General features: G+C 34.8%; 2 protein-coding genes across 5 annotated transcripts; both read right to left on the minus strand.

Annotated features, from left to right (window-relative positions):
* Nucleotides 1–86: 86 nt before the first annotated feature.
* Nucleotides 87–9644, minus strand: LOC130969106 (ADP-ribosylation factor GTPase-activating protein AGD2-like). Of its 4 annotated transcripts, none has more exons than XM_057894693.1 (20): nt 9487–9644; nt 8660–8723; nt 7917–8017; nt 7715–7785; nt 6984–7046; nt 6814–6858; nt 6031–6096; nt 5260–5307; nt 5061–5156; nt 4935–4976; nt 4529–4744; nt 4259–4390; nt 3409–3627; nt 3035–3121; nt 2686–2949; nt 2259–2380; nt 2074–2152; nt 1159–1607; nt 840–965; nt 87–425 (listed from the first exon to the last, which is right to left on the minus strand). In XM_057894693.1, coding segments are annotated over exons 2-19 (2217 nt in total). In that variant the 5' UTR covers nt 8662–8723; nt 9487–9644; the 3' UTR covers nt 87–425; nt 840–850. The 4 variants fall into 4 exon arrangements, 3 of the variants coding, with proteins under 3 accessions (XP_057750676.1, XP_057750675.1, XP_057750677.1); XM_057894692.1 differs by having other exon boundaries at nt 8647–8723; nt 9487–9641; XM_057894694.1 differs by lacking the exons at nt 8660–8723; nt 9487–9644 and having other exon boundaries at nt 6984–7059.
* Nucleotides 9645–11596: 1952 nt separating this feature from the next.
* Nucleotides 11597–13432, minus strand: LOC130970626 (pentatricopeptide repeat-containing protein At1g50270). The gene has a single exon (XM_057896761.1). It carries the CDS (start codon nt 13313–13315, stop codon nt 11744–11746), a length of 1572 nt encoding a protein of 523 aa, XP_057752744.1. The 5' UTR covers nt 13316–13432; the 3' UTR covers nt 11597–11743.
* Between the last annotated feature and the right edge of the window lie 3750 nt (nt 13433–17182).

A 17182-nucleotide genomic window follows, 5' to 3' on the forward strand; every position in this document is an offset into this window, starting at 1 on the left:
GCTAACGCTTTAACTTTTAGGCATTTTCCAAATAAAATGTCTTCCACATTTTTGAAAGTACAAGATAATACACACACAATATAATTCCACATTAATAAATTCCATCAAACACCTCGAATTTGAAGTGAGGGCAAAACATTAATGGTTTTCAAATCTAATCCAACGAAGGCATCAAAATGTGCCTTGTTTACACACCTGTACACGTGCTTTTCTGATTGAACTTCAAACCAAAAAATCAATGAATGTAAAGTACACAATAAGATATAGCACATTACTATAATAATTGTCATTTCTCAATTAGGTAGTTTTTGTGTTGTAAAATGGATTTTGGAGTCTCAAAATGCAATCAGCAGAGGTTCGGTTTCATAAAAGGAAGGAGCTGTTAGTCTCCGAATTCCACACCATATCAAAGTTTTAGCTGCCACCTGCCAGATATAGGAAAAACCGATGGGAAGCCAGAGGTTAAGGGTCAATTCAACACAATTAAATGACTTTTTGAGGCTAATAAACAGGGATCAATAAATTACAATATTCATCTTTTTTCCTGAGAGCGAGATATAGTTATTGGGTCTACGGTCTTCAATGTTATGTTCAGAACTCTTCTAAATAAGAAGTGAACATAAAATAGAGCAACACTTTTTGTAAGTAACTTGAATATATTAAGATTTTCATTAGAGGTGTTCATGGGATGATCATAAGCATTCTCTATAATAGCAAGAAATATGGGGACTCGGGTGAAATTCAGTTAAGACATAGGCACATAAATAAGACAAACTCATTGTGCTTGATAAACAAAAGATTATCCTCAACATTGTTAAGTGTTAACTCAGTTTATATACCGTTTCCATCTTTACTGGTGTTCAGCAAGCATGATGAATAGTTCTTCGTCGGTTATTGCCCCCATCTCCATTGCTCTTTCAAGTACAGTGAGTCCGCCGGCATCTTTAACTGACGGTCTAGCACCCCTGATTAATTTGCATGTAAGTCTTGAAAGTAGGATAAAGATACTAGCAAGCTTAATACAACTCTCTCTCTCACACGCACACATAAGTATATGTAATTGATGCAAAATAAAACATGAAAAGCTCGGCAGAATAAAAGGAGAATAATGGAAACACAGTAAAACAATGGCTTAAACAAAAAGTATTAGTTTATTACCTTCTCAACAGAAACTTCGCCAGTGAATTTTTTCCACCGGTGATGCAATGGTGCAAGGGAGTTCTACCATGATAGTCTTGCATGTTTACATCAGCAGCAAATTGAAGTAACAACTCAACCATTAGTGCATGTTCAGAATGACATGCTAGATGTAATAATGACCAACCATGGAAACACTTCTGTGTCTCATTAGTCTGTTTAATGCTGAGGCAAGATTCAGAATCCTGCTCATGGCCTTCCAATATAATACATTCTAAGTCCAGGGCTTTAGCATCAGCATGGGAAACCACATCATCATATTTCGTATTTACTACATTTGAGTTTGAGATTACAATAAGGCGATATACTTCTCGTACATCCATAGCTTGAACTGCTAGCCAGATTCTTACAGAAACTGAAGGATTCCCGGGAATATCCTCTTCTCTGATAATTAATGATTTCTGTACATACTGATTACAAAAAATAAAAAATAAAAAAATTATATCAGAATAAAAACTGAAGAAAGCATAGGGTTCCTTATCTAATACATCAATCCATAACATAATGCCAAGCTGCAAGGGTTCTGATAACAGTATCACTCTTTCGTCTATAATAACTCCCTAACACGTTTGGACATAACTACGACTTAGGATCATTCAAAAGCAATTATAACAGATTCCAAAATGGTAGTGGTTATGGATGTATTATCTATAAATACCTCAATAAAGTCAATAATAATATTTCTTTGAATATTTTTCCTGTGCCTAGAAAACCAATCAGGTAATGCATAAAAAACCTTATAAAACAGACAAATTGTGCCTATCTTACACGAAGAAAATAAAAATTGCATTTTACCACATCAAGCTGCTCCTACTACCATAATCCACATACATAGTCACATGCAGATAAAAAGTGAAATTGAACTGAAATTCTTACCTTTGCCTGTATGTACTTTTCCTTATCTTGGAAGGCATCCATGAAACATGGTTTTGCTGGCCCATTTGATTCACCTACTCTGCAGATAATTGTTCCCAAAAAGAAAGGATTACAAGCTCAACTACTAAATAAATCAACAGATATGTAGCACATAATGTACATTGGTTAATGAGCCAAAATTTTACCTTTCATTACCAAGTAGAAGCATGCCTTCCCATATCGAATTACAATAAGCATTACCCAACTTATCAAATAACTCCAAAATAGTAGGCTCCCATACCTTAACATCTAACGTTATAGATCTCACCTGTGGTTGGCAGATAAAATATAATAAACTTCAGAAAATGGTAACAGTTTGTTAATACCAAAAAAGAAAACAAGTGTCCTTCAGACAGAAAGAAAGAGATTCTACAAAAATATGTTAGCACTGTAGTGCAATACTGCCATATGACCATCCCAGAGAACTAAGATCAAGAAGTAAAACCTTTAAATCACAAACTAAGGAAAATTAAAGGTAAACTTCAAAACAAATTTCACCCAGTTTATAAAATTTTTCTCATTTCCAAGTAGAAGTAAAATAAATGGTTTTCCTTTATATATTAAAGCATGAACCTTCGAGATATGAACTCCAAGATTTCGATGCACTCCAGAGCATTCTATACAGAGTAATATGCCAAGGTTTAAAGATGCCCAGTCCGGATCAGTAGCACTGCATTCAGCACATTTATCATTCCCAGGAATTCCCCTTAAAATCTTGGAGACACTATGGACTTCCTTTGGATATATGTCATCCATCAAATATTTGTCACCATCCTCTGATTGACTAGTTGACGAAGCACCAGTTGCTGAGTTTCTATTTTCTCTATCATAACGAGGCTGCAGAAATTACAATGGAATAGTGTTAAAATCTTATAAGGACATTATACATAGTGCTATGCTTCAAAACGTGCAAATAGATAACCTGTTGAAGAAAGTGAGAATTAAAGAGCGACGTGACAGCCCCAGTAATTTTGTTTACCCAGTCCATCCTATCAGCTTCATTTTCTGCCTGATAGAAACAATATGCAGAGTCAACTAACAAAAACCAATATGGAACTACAATAAACCAGCACACCGCCTCTGATGCAAGATATAGAGAAGAAACTAAACATAAAACAGAATGTCCATAATCCCCACGTTAGGTTCTAAACAAGAAAAAAATTTATCTCACACGAATGAGAGGTAAGTGCAAGAGAAATTTATGTTTTGTTATCACCATGATAAGCTCTTACATTATTATAGAGGAATATCTAATGATTCGTTACTTCAAATATAAGAAATAAGTCAATCAGTCACCTGCAGTGTATATGTTTTTGAGGGAGAAATTATACGGAAGCAAAGACGTAGATCTGTATCCTCTGCATCCATCTTTATAGAGGATGTGCACAGATCAATTGAACAACAACCCAAAGCATCCTCATTTTGTGATGATGACCTGTTGTGCCTTGATCGAAATCTACCAAACATGCCACTATTTTGTTCAGGAGGACGATTATAATTATATGACTGAGCACCCTGGGGGACAGATTGGAAGAAAAGAATTAACAGTTCATCAAGAGGTCAAAACAAAAATATGGAACAAATACGTATTAGTACAAACAGTAATAGAAGTTAGTGAAGTTATTGATGATTTGATGGTAAGATGAAATTGATGTCAAAATTCAGCTGCATTCGGACTAGATATCATATTTTCTTTTAAGGCCAAACTGGTGTCAACTTCAAAATGTTAGGATTATATATATTGCCTTATTAGCTTTGAGCTATATTGTTTGTTTGTCTTCTTTGACTGATGAGAGGAGACAATTTCCACCAAACAATTTGAAGACATACACACACCCACCCTAATTAGAATGAATAGTAATATAAGTGACTTGGGTTTGTTTGGTTTGTGTTTTTATTTCCAATTTTCTCTATTTTCAAGATTTTGTGAAGAAAAAAATAAAAACAATAAAATCTTGTTTCCAATTTTTATTTCTTATTTTCACTTTTTCTTTACAAAATCTTAAAAATAGAAAACAGTGAAATTGAAAATAAAAAATGAAAACACAAACCAAATGGAATGATATGAAGAAAGGATGAAATAGATTTCAAAATTCAAAGTATCCAGACTAATAGTACAACATATGTTTTTGAAATAAATAACTACCTTGGGTTTGGGTCCCTTCATGCTGTAATAAAATAAACTCCCCTGGTTATCAAGTACAAAGAACCTCCGTTTCCAATCTCCTCGTGAGCTTGAAGAGCGTTTTAATAGATAGCCCTGTTTAACTGTTTGAACCTAAAACCAAGGGTGAAAAAAGGAATTACAAGTCATAAAAATAAAAATAATAAACAAAATAAATGAAGAGGTAACAATGCATATAACATGTGCAGGAGAACTTTCATATATTTAACCAGAAAAAGGCCATTTACTTGCCTCCCCTTTGGCCGCAGGCTGCATCCCTCCTTCAAAGCCTTTGTAAGTGTTCAAACCTACAACATGTGTGCCATCAGCACCTGGCAAGGGTTCCGTGTTGTTAGAAGCTCGTGTGCTTTCCAACTCAGCCTGTGTTCTGTATTCTTGGATTCGTTTTGCAAGCTTATCTTGTTCAATATTAGCTAGTTCTTTAGATTGTTGTGCACATGTTAACACCTATGTTCAAGACAAAATATAAGATTGTGTGAAATTTCATGGTGCAATCGGGTTTTAATCATTGAAATTACGAAAGCAAATATTGAAGAGATTATTTCAAAGTTAATCAAATTTTGCAAATAGATGTGGAGTGTAAATCGCATTTTCAATGAAAGGCTTTTTGGACAATGAAACAAAACCCCATTTGTACCTGGTGAATATACGGTTCCATTTGGCTCAATAACTCATAGCCCTAAAGTATAAGACAACTTGTCAAATACAAAAGGAAAAGAAACTGAAAGTTTACAAATGAAAAATTAGCAACCAAATAACAGACCAGCTTAAAGTATCTTAGATGAGCATCCATTATCGCACTAATGGACTCCAAGAACTCATACTTCTTTTTCACTTCGATATTCATGAGAGAGTGTACCTGCACTCCTTAAAACCCAATAACCAGGTTCATAATATGAAAAAGATTGTAGAGATGCCAACAAATAACAAAGACAAAAGATACATAATTGTACAAGACATACTAGATTGAAGCGACTTTTTTCAAATGCTGACTTCGAATTTTGTAGATCCTGTCATGAACCAGAACAGCGAGATAATTGATTAACTAATTTCACTCGGTCAGTAGGACTATGCCAAATATAACAATAAAAGTGTATAATTAGATAACCATGTGAGCAAATATGTAGAGTCATCTGTGAATCAAGCCAAAATTTCAGATCTAGCAGCAATGCATATTTCCAAATGATACATGGTCATATAAGCAATACACACCAACACTTAAAAATGAAGTTCGGGCCTCCTTCAAATTACACCAGATCAACCCTTTTAGATTCAGATGAATGTAGATATCAGCGTGTGCCAGTATCAACCTGACTGATATTACAGACTAATATTGCCCTTTTCATGGTACACCAGCTATATGTTTAACACAATATATAACTAACATCACTTTTTTAGGTTGTCACATCTGAAATAATCACTTATTGAAGAAAGAACAATGAACTATCCAAGAATAAGTTTAAACAATTTGGGCAGAGATGAGAAAATAAAAGTGATAACTTTATCAACATTTTGCCACAAAACACAACTAAAGTTTCGATCAGATAAGAACCACTTACATATACTCATTACGATGACTATAATAAATTTTAGATTTATACAGAAAGTGATGAAATACATTCTACACCAGTTATCAATGTACACTCTGGCTGGAAACTTTAGTATGCATGCACGGAATTTGAAGAAAAAGCAACTTTTCACAATCTAATCATTTATAAATTGATAAGGCAAACCTCTTCTAATTCAGCAACAACGTCTTCCGGCGTATTTTTCTTCAAAGATACAAATTTTTCTCGTGACTGAAAATTGAAGAGATACATGAGTACCTTTAGAAATAGAAACCAATCAATAGCAACTGTGAACAAATGACTTCAAATATGGTCCAAATAGGCTTAACCATAGGAAGGACTACAAGCATATGTGCAACACTCTTCCGAGGAATTCTAAAAGCTAAAATATAACCAAAAGAAGTCAACTAAAACAAGAAGAAAGGGGTGAAATAAAAAGGATAAAGTAGACATCACATGAAGAATATTCAGGTAGCGAGAACGGAAAATGATTATCAGCTTGACGGTGTGGATCACAAGCACTGAAATGGAAGAATATATATATTGCAGGGACAATCAAAACATTGACTTATCAACATAGATATTATTCACTGAAATTACTAACTCTGGCCTTTTCTCAGATTCTAAAATTAGTGGTTTATAACTTCATAATATATAGAGCTAAAAAAGCTGCTCTTTTCAGTTTCCACAACAAAGCTGAAAACAGATTTCTTTTTTAGGCTCTAGTTATATATATACTGTAATTCTATAAGAGTGTGTGCCGGGGGGGGGGGGGGGGGGGGGCGCACGAGAGATAGAGAGAGAGAGATGATTTTATTAATTCTAAAACAAAAAGGAAAAAAATTGGCTAGAAAAAGGTGACAAGAACATACTGTATATTTTGATATATAAACAATGTGACAAATAAAGTCATCAATTTGATAAAAGATAATTTTATTTTCTAAATACCTGATCATAAGAATGCATAGCTTTGTCAAAACGTTTCCGAGAATCCTGACACAGCCAATAAAGGATAATTTAAACAAAAGTATACAGCATGCATATTATTATGGAGAAAAAGAATAAAACATAGAAGCAAACATTCATGCTTGAGACAAAAAGGTATTAAAATAAAAAACCTTTGCCTCTTGCAAATCAACATTCATAAACTCTGCGAGCCGGTCAATCATCACATGTTCAACCTATACAAGAAATCTGTCAAATAATTACCAAACAAAAAATCGATATCAATTGTCAACAAAAAAGGGGAAGATTGGAAACGGCTTTGGATCTCGCAATATTCAAGAAAAAGTATACTTAAACAAAGAATGAATTCTCAAATCTCAACTTAATCTATTTTTCAAATAAAACACTCCTTGAACCTTCAAAACATTTTGTCTCTGTGTAAACATTTAAGTTTCTATTTTCCAAATTTTTAGAGGAATTTTCATTTATTTTTTTATATCTTAAAGTGAGACCTGCTTTTGGCATGACGCATCTCACACAAAACAAAGCAACATAACCATTTTACTATTACTACATTCAGGAAAAATATATATATAATCCACACAATTTCCATAAAGATCTTTGCATACCATCAGTAAATGGGTACTTCACTACAACAAACCAACTTATCATCCTGGCACACTTACTATGATTAAATGTGTATGGCAAGTTTTTGCTTTGATATTTAAAAGATGACACACACACACACACACACACACACACACACCCCCTCCCGCGGGGGAAAAAAAGATCTAAGCTAGTAAATAAAAGACCAGAGACCATTGCATTCATGTAGCACAAGGGAAGTTTTGATCGCTACATGAAACCTCAAGAAAAAGGTGCAGCATTATGTTCAATGGCTTACCTGCGAACGAAGAAGCTCTTTAAAAGTAGCTAGCTCACGTAATGTAGTAACAAATCTAGATATGACCGGTCCTGGAAAAGAGATAACAGAGAAAGCAAATAGATTCTATAATATTTACACCTACAAAAATATAGTACTTACATAAAATACAGAACATGAACCTTTAAAACAGAATATATGTAAAATCATGACTTTTAACAACCTCCAATTGACACACTAACAGGGTCATCCAAGCCACCGCCAAATATTTCTAATGAATCAGCAAAGCCAATTTCTCCATTATATGCTTCCCCCAAAGCTGTCCTGAGGAGATACAGATAAAAAATCAACTACTTTCTAATTTGCAATTCCAAAATAGTCTGATGGGCTAAACCACGTATTTTAGATACCATAATCATTCAGTAGTAAGCTTTCACTTGGAAGACCATACAACAAGTCATTATTCTGAACGATCTAGCAGCTTACTAAATTAAGCTACATAAAAGACTTAAAATCAAAAGCCAAGTTAAATTTTCTTAAAATCGATGTCACTATAGATAAACAGAGTTGATACATCATCAACCAAATTTACAATTACAAAATCCATATTACATATATGCATACTTATTCACAAAGAGATGAGCAAGGATACCTGAGAGTAGGATAAGAAATTTTCTCAAAAAGAATTATTAAAATAAAACACCAAGATTATACACCCACAAATGCAACAAAAACATTTATTTTTTTTGCATATGATTGATAGAAATTCACTTGAAACAATCATGAGCAGAGGAGAAAAAGATCCTATTTCTTCTTTATATGCAAAAAAAAAAAAGCACTCATGTATAAAGTTATAGCTTTGAAATCTTGGGCAGACTGTTTTTGCATAACAATGGTAATGATTGATTTAAAAAAATAGTAGATCCAATATAGGAATACCATAAAGAACTTACATAAACTTCTTACATCCTTTGAACAGCTTCTGGCACCGATCCTTTAACTCATCAGCATTTGCTTCAAGAGACAATACCTGTCCACGAAGAAAACTAAATTATTGGCAAGGAATCATCTTTCAATCTTTCTACTTCCGGTACATGACTATTAACCTTTCTAAAGGATCCATGAATCAAAGAATCTTGATCAACATTGATACATGAGAACAAGTGCACATACTTCTTTAGGCGAGAAACAGACAATTTACCCTCACATGAATTGAAGAGAAGGCAAGTTCTTTTTCTTTTTTCTTTAAAAAAAATATAAATTAAAAAAATAAATAAATAATGAATCTTTATTTATTTCTACTAATAAAAGCCAATCAATCCCATTGCCTACTAAGACATAGCTGACACCATAAAGCAGACAAGAGTCATCCATCCTTAAATAAATTAACTTCCATTAATCCTCATTTGCTTACTCATTCCAAATCAAGGAAAAAACTATAGAAATTTTCAAAATTAGCAGAGCAAGCAAACCTAATGCTCATCCCAAAGGACCTAAACTAAATCCTCATTCCACAATCTTCCACAAACCACAACACCTAATTCAATCCTAAACTAACTAACCATTCAAGATTCCAGCTCATATCGTTGTGGTTCACTATGAAACAGTATCTCAGAGAACAAATCGAAACACTACAACATGCCTTCAAATCATAGCATACAAAGATTTTCACAACATTGAAAATGAAAACAAATCTGAAATGAAGCTGGATGCAACTAACGAATTGGATTGCGAGAAAGTGAAAAAAGGACTTGAATGGAAGCTGGATGCAGGTAAAGGTAGTAATAGTTTACCTGCTTCTGGAACATTGGAGAATCATCGAGCTTGACGAACGCCGAAGCCATCATTGATGGTGTTCGTTTTTGAGTTGCGTTTTGCGGTGTTCGTGTTCGTTGGGTTTCGATGTATGTGGCTTAGTTAGATCGCATCATAACATTAACATAACATAATAACACCATCTTATGCCTTTTTTTTTTTTTTCCTTCCCCATCATACCAACATGATTCAATGATTCATTATCACATCACATGCTTCTCTATCAATTGACCATTTTGTCCCGCCGTAAACTTAAACCCTCGCTTTTTAGTTCTTACCACGTGGTCTTTTTCCACACCCCTGTAAAGTGTAGCTAATTACAGAAATAAAAAATTATATCTGTATATTTTTTTGTGATATAAAAAATAGATTTTTCATTATTTTTTTATATTTTATTAGTTATTTTTAATATTAAAAATGAAAAGTGCACAAAAAATATACAAATATGGTGTATATAACATTCTTTATTTTAAATAGAGAAGAAACGTTAATCGGATTTAGCAGAAAAAAATTGTTTCTTTTTAGTGAAACTATTTATTATTATATCAATCTAATTAAGGAGCCTCTTTATAAATTAAAAACAATTCAAACATATTTTTTTTAAGAAAGGAAAATAAAGTTAGCTAAATGTTTGTAAGAAAAAAAAATCCTTGCTTTTTTCTAAAACTTTTCCTTATTATATAGTTAGCACTTGGAATTTGTTTATCTAGTTGATTATTCATCTATATGTGTTCCGAAAATATACAAAATCCTCTTATAGTTATTTATCTCAAGAGCTGTAATAAATTTAATTGTACTTTTATATTTAATGATTTTATTATGAAAAAAATGTGTGTTATAGTTATAGTTATAAATTTTAATTATACTATACTATAATATTAGTATATAAATCAACGAACAAAAAGAAAAATATTCTCTAAATAGATAATAATGACTAATTATATAAGTGTAACTACCATTTCTCGTGGTATATGATTGCATTTTTCTTTTTCAACCCGTATCATGAATACACGAACTAAGCTTTCACTACTACTCATTGTAGGTATGATTACATTTTCTGATACAATGTGTATATACTTATACCGAGTTAAATCCGTCATTTTTATTGGTTATGTGATACGCATCTCCTCTTGGCCTTAGCCTAATAAGAAAATCTCTATTTTATAACGGGTAGAGATAGTTGACATAATAATGACATTAAAGCTAAAAGCTTAGCGCTTAATTTAACAAACCAAAAATGACAGCGCACTTGAATTATTTAACTAATTTATGAAAAAGCATTGATTGCCTCATATCACAGCTATCTTTGTAATAGTGATATTTCCGTTTTCTAATCCTATCTTCTGAAAATAAATCAAATATAAGTCTATGACACTGACAATATTTAACTAAGTGTGGTTTGTAATTTGGCCATTAACTGTGTTGCATTGGTTAAAACTTCTCATTCCACCTTTCATATTAAGGATTGTTGTTGAAACTATCATCAAATTATATATCAGTTTAATCAAATATTTAACTCAATCATAAATCATTTTTGTTCAAAAGTCAAAACAACTATATGCGTTGGAGATCATATAATCCCATATTGTAATATCTTTTCTTCAACTCATAATTATCAAAACCGGCCCGATCTGAATATAAATTATTAGTTACTGATTCATTTGTTAAATTACCAACTAAATTGGTTAATCCGTATAATTAAATAATTATATAAAATTTTGTTTTTTTATTATAAATATTTTTATTTTATTTTTTTATAAAAATAATTATTATTTTCAGATTTTAATATTTTATTAATTTATATTTATTATATTATTATATACTATAAGTATTTATTAAAAAAATTATTATTATTGCAAATCACTAAACCCGTAGGTTCACCCGCATACGCGACCCGAATGCTCCGGTTGGGTCGATATTTACTAAATTTGACCTATTCTTCAAGTTCTTAACTTAAAACGGTCCTGGTTTTAGATCGAACCAATTTAAGATCTAACTCATTGATTTTTCGATTGAATCGATCGTTTCTGGTTCGAATTTGATAACTATCCTTCAACTGATTTTTTTATACGAAAGACTCAAGCACGAGCAGATTATGAGAAAACAATTAGAAATATTACGCAGTCAACACTTTTTCTTTGGTTTTGCTTTACATTTAAACCAACACTAGCCACTTCTCCCATTTTTACCTAGCACGGCCCAAAAAAAAATCCGTTGCTCTAACCAACCATGTCTTTAAGATTCAAGTAGGCTAAAATCTTCACACACTCGAACTAGTTTCAGTTGCAACACTAATTTATCCAACATCGAATATACATCAGATGATTCATTATGTGAATGATCAAACGCTTTAAACTCATGAATCAAACCATTCACTTCTATCCAACTGCACCCTGGAGTTTTCTCTACCTTTGTTCCTTTCATGAGCTTCCTCATAAGTGCAGCTCCTTCCCAGTTTTGACACATTGAATACAAGTTTGCCAGAAGTGCATATCTTCCACTATGGTTCGGCTGCAAATTTATCAAAGACTTACCTATAATTTCACCCATCTCATAATCCTTGTGGATCATGCAGGCACCAAATAAAGCTCCCAAAACACCAGGACCAGGCTTCATTGGCATGTTATCAATTATGTGCTTTGCATCTTCTAAATACCCTGCGCGACCAAGCAGATCAACCATGCAACCATAATGGTCCATTTTCGGCTTCAAATGATACACTTTGATCATCAACTCGAATAACTTTTTCCCTTCCTCTACAAAACCGCCATGAGAACATGCAGCAAGGACACCAATGAAGGTAACTTCATTAGGATGAATGCCACTCGTCAACATGCGCGAGAAGAGCTCCAACGCTTTTGAGGCTTCCCCGTTAACAGCCATCCCATTAATCATTGCTGTCCAAGTGAAGACATTCTTAACTTGCAACTTTTCGAATATCCTCAAAGCCTCATCTATGCATCCACATTTTGCATACATATCCACCAATGCCGTCCCAATTGCTGAATTCAAATTTGCCTTAGTACTACTCTCTATGTACTGATGAACCAACTTTCCGTGATCCAATGCTCCTATGTGAGCACAAGCACTAAGAACACTCGTTAGCGTGAATTCATTAGGCACAATATCATCCCAAACCTTGTCCCAAAATACTCGAATCGCGTCTTTGAACCTGTTACAATGCACATAACCAGCTATAAGCACAGTCCAAGATACTACATTTCTATAAGGATATTCATCAAATACTTTGCATGCATCACCACAAAGATCGCACTTGAAATACATATCCACAAGGGCGCTGCAAACATGAGCATCTAAACACACTCTCCCTGCTACAACATAGAATCCATGAACCCACTTTCCAAACGAAGCATTACCTGCCAACGACGCAGCACGAAGAATGGCAACAACAGTGACCCCATCAACTCCAATTCCCAAAGATCTCATCTTCATAAAACACTCTAGTGCCTCCCGAGGACACTGATTCTTCACATACCCATTGATTAACGCAGTCCAAGCAACAACGTCCCTACTGGAACTTTCATCAAACACCTTGCGTGCACTCTCAAGAAACCCAGAATTCGCAAACGCCGAAACAAGACCGTTACAAACGAATTGATCAAGGTTGAAGCCAAATTTGATAACTTGAGCAAAAAGCATAGATGGGTCTTGACGAAAAATATTGGGGCTAGAGAAAACCTTGAGGAGCAAAGGGAAGGTGTGTTTGTCCGGAACGACGCCGTTTGATCGCAATGAGGAGTAGCAGAGAAAGGTGGTTTGAGGGAGGTGGGAGAAGGTTGCAATCATTTTGTTCAGGAGGCGAGTGGTGGGAGCATGGAGGATGGTGTTGAAGGGAAGGGCAAGATGGGAATTTTGACATTGGAGATGAAAGAGGTTGCAGAGGAAGATTGTGTCTTGTGAGAGAGAAGAAGTGAGGATGATGGATTGAATCTGCTTCGATTGTTGTAAGGTTTGGTGTGTGTTTAGAAGGGACACAACTCTGTTGCGTAATGAAGCTATGTTTAACAACATTGTTGGATTCCTACGACAATAAATAACCTAGTGCTAGATTCGGCTTTTATTTATCCTTTAGATTTTTTTTTACATGACATCTATCTTATTTGTATTTCCTTTTTGTTGATTTTCTTAAAATTTTCATCTCGTTTGTAATGTTTTGGTCGTCTTCGTGATCTTTAAATAATTGAAATATAATATAATTTGAAGAAGAAAATAAGATAATATAGTATTGGAAAAGTACGAAGAGCCAATAGAATATTTGTATAATGTGTACAATAGAGATTTAAGGAGTATTAGAGATAGAGTAGTGCTAGGGAGCTAATGGCCTAAGTGTACAATGTGTACAATGGGCTAAATCTTTGGTCTATGAATAAAATGAACATCACCCACACTATCTAGAATAACCATCTGAATACCAGTAATAATAAACATCTCATGTCATAAAATCACTCACCTTTTGAATCTAGAACTCTAATACCATGTCATAAACCCACTCATCCCAAAAGCATAACCTGACAGGACAATGTAACACTAATGGTCATATCTCTAATACTTCCTAAACCTCCATTGTACACATTATACGCTTAGACCATTGACTCCCTATACTTTCCCTTAGAGATATAACTATCAGTATTACCTTTTTTCCATCCCAAAATCAGTTTAAGCTTTTAGGAAGATGTTTATTATTTCTAATACTCAGATGGTTATTTTAGATAGTATGAGTGATGTTCATTTTGTAACTCAATACCTCATTATACAAATAGTCCATTGACTTCCTAGCAGGATTTGTTAGTGTTCCGTCCGAGTAACCCAAGCCGACCTTCCTGCAATCCGAGCTTTTGGTAATCACAGGTGAATGGTGCTGCTGTTCGTCAAGGCGAGGTATAGGTCGGCTGTCTTCAAAATACCGCGGGTGGAACACCTGCAAAAGAATCTCCGACGCTCAAGTCAGAAGAGGTCTTTTAAAATGAATTGCGAATAAAGTAAAAGAAAAAGAAAGAAGTAGTGATGCCGTCCTTTATGTCATCCTCTTCAGCCCTTTTTAAAGTGGAAATTCCTCCCGTTAGGAGATTGGCCTCCGAGATATTCTCGGCCTTTTCTGGAGTGGTTGTTGTCAGGATCTTTTACCTGGTCTTATCCGACGTTTTAGGAATGTAGATAACATCGACTTTATTGCTTTCTGGGCCGAGGTTAATGGTCCATATCATAGCCCCCAAGCTTGGTCTTGGTGGAAAGGAAATAGGCCAAGCTTTTGTAATAACCTCGGCCATTGTAGTGTTATCTGTGTGGTGTATTTATCTAGCCCCCAAGGTTGGACTGTTTCCGAGTTTATCCTTGGTTTTGAATAGAGAGTTTATTTTGTTGAGGGGCCACTTTCGGACGTGGGTCTTGGTTGTTGAACCCACTAACTTTTATTTTGACCAAAAAAAAAATTATTTACCAATCTTCCCACTAACATTTAATTGACGTGACTTGACTGCACGTCTCTCAATTTTTTCCCACTCGTTGATTTACTTTCAACGGTAAAGATGCATTATGATGATTTATTGAAAAAACCAACCATTCATCATGTGTTAAAAATTGTTGCTGCATAAGATGTATTTGTTGATTTTTGAAAATAGGATACTTGTGCTTCGTCTTCTGAAAAAATGAATAAGAAAGGTTAGTACATGCTATTCTCCTTTGTTCAGGCATTTTCTTTTTTGTCTTTCCCTGCACTTTTGCATCTTACTGGTTTTGGAAAAAATAATGGAGAAACCCTACGTTAAGGTTTCGGAAGATGATCCATATGAGTGGGTTGATCTTAGTGTGAAGTCGTTTGTATCTTGTTTTAATGACATTGAGTCTGTGAAAGTACTAGGGTCAGATGTCTGGGTTAGAGAAGGTAGTGGTCTTCGGGTGGAGATTCTGCCATGTGAGGAGGATGACCGTGTGTGTGAAAGATTATGTGATTGGCCCTATTTCTATGTTTATAGTTGTCTCCTGACGGAACTGGGAGTGCGTTTCCCTTTTTCGGAGTTTCAATGCGGTGTATTATTCTGGCTGAATTGTGCTCCGTCGCATCTGCATCCCAACTCCTGGGGGTTTGTGCGGGCGTTTGAGATTTTAATGGCTTTTTTGCAACAGCCACCTTCTTTAAGACTGTTCTTCTCCTTGTTCCAAGCTAAGGGAGTGCGTAGGGATTTGTGGGTGAACCTGAGTAGCCACCCTGGTAGGTCGTTGTTTGCGCTTTATAAATCATCTTTTAAAGATTTTAAAAGGATGTTTGTAAAGGTTAGAGCTGCTCCGGATCAATTTCCATTTTATGTTAACGAGAATTTAGAGGGGAGGTTTCCTATTTGTTGGTGTGCTGAGCCGAACCAAATTTTAGATGTTGAGGATAGGCTCCCTATGGATGAGTTGTTGCTAGAATTTCTAATTGCGGAGATGGTGGATAAGGAGCTTCTTTCGGTTGTAGAGATATTGAAATGGGATTCAGACGAGCAGGCTGTGTTAGATTATCTGGGTAAAGAGTTGGATTTTATGTGTTTGTACTAGATTGGTATAAATCTTTGACCTATCTGATCTATGTTGCCTTTGTTTACCATTTTCAGGGGAGAAGGTTCCCACTATCACTACGGCTGGTCTGAAATCGTTTTTTAGTCAGAGAAAAAAGGCTGAAAAAGAGAGTTCCACAACAAATGTTGACAAGGAAACTACTCATACTGCGGTTCAATCTGAGCCGAAGGGGAAAGGGAAGAGAAAGAGGGGTTTGTTTTCAAAGACTACTGACCTAAAGGATGAGGATGGAGTTCGGTTTGATTTGGTGGAGTCATCCTATGAGTCTCAAAAGGTCCTCCATAGCTATTTGGTTGAGGATCATACAAAATCTCTCTGGAGTAAGTTGTTTCCTTTTATGACCTTGGCCGACCAATGTACTCAGTTTCCCGAGGACGTGGAGATGGTCAGTAAGGTCGGCCCTTTGGGAGTTAGTCGATTTATGCAGGTATGTTTGTTTTGAATTTTGTTTCTTTTCCATATTATCTGTTTGTTTTCTGAGTAGTTGTGGTTTTATAGGTTATTGGAGCTCGTCTTGTGTCCATTGGCCGGACACAAGAGCTTGTTTTTTAGGCTGAAAAGATGAACTCTATCACTATTGCTGAATTAACTAAAGAGGCTGAGGAGAGGGATAAGAAAATTAAAGAACTTACCTTATCACTCGAATCCAGGAGTTCTGAATTTAGGAGTCAAAAAGAGGCTCTTGACAAGGAGATGGATGAGCTGAAAATCCAAAATGGTCAATTGCTTGCTCGGTTGAAGGAATTGGAGATGGAGGTCTATGAGTCATTTGCTCAAGGGTTTGATCGAGCTGTGTCGCAGTTGAAAGCATTGTTTCCTGAGGTTGATGCTGGAAAATTGGATGCTACGAAGATTGTGATTAATGGGAATCTGGTTGATGATGAGGTTCCTGTTGAAGAAAAAGATGATGATTCTAGTATTGGGGAAAGAGATGATTGAGCCTTGTAACAAATGTTGTTTCACTCTTTGTTTTTTAGAGGAACTGTATGGAATTTTTTGTCATTTTTGTTTTGCCGATTTGACTTTGGCTTTGTATGTATTGTTTATCCGAGTATGAAGCTCGGTTATATTTTGTAGGTACTATTGACAGTGTAATGG

Source organism: Arachis stenosperma, chromosome 3, assembly GCF_014773155.1.
Source record: "Arachis stenosperma cultivar V10309 chromosome 3, arast.V10309.gnm1.PFL2, whole genome shotgun sequence".
NCBI lineage: Eukaryota > Viridiplantae > Streptophyta > Magnoliopsida > Fabales > Fabaceae > Arachis > Arachis stenosperma.

Bases quoted from the DNA above. Each gene is read 5' to 3' on its own strand.
- LOC130970626 (XM_057896761.1), bottom strand. From the start codon at position 13,315: ATGATTGCAACCTTCTCCCACCTCCCTCAAACCACCTTTCTCTGCTAC.
- LOC130969106 (XM_057894692.1), bottom strand. From the start codon at position 9,540: ATGATGGCTTCGGCGTTCGTCAAGCTCGATGATTCTCCAATGTTCCAG. The intron at 6,097-6,813 runs GTATTTAGAAAA...TTCAATTTTCAG, and splicing joins CTATGCATTCTTATGATCAG to TCACGAGAAAAATTTGTATC. The intron at 5,157-5,259 runs GTATGTCTTGTA...TAAGGAGTGCAG, and splicing joins AAAAAAGTCGCTTCAATCTA to GTACACTCTCTCATGAATAT.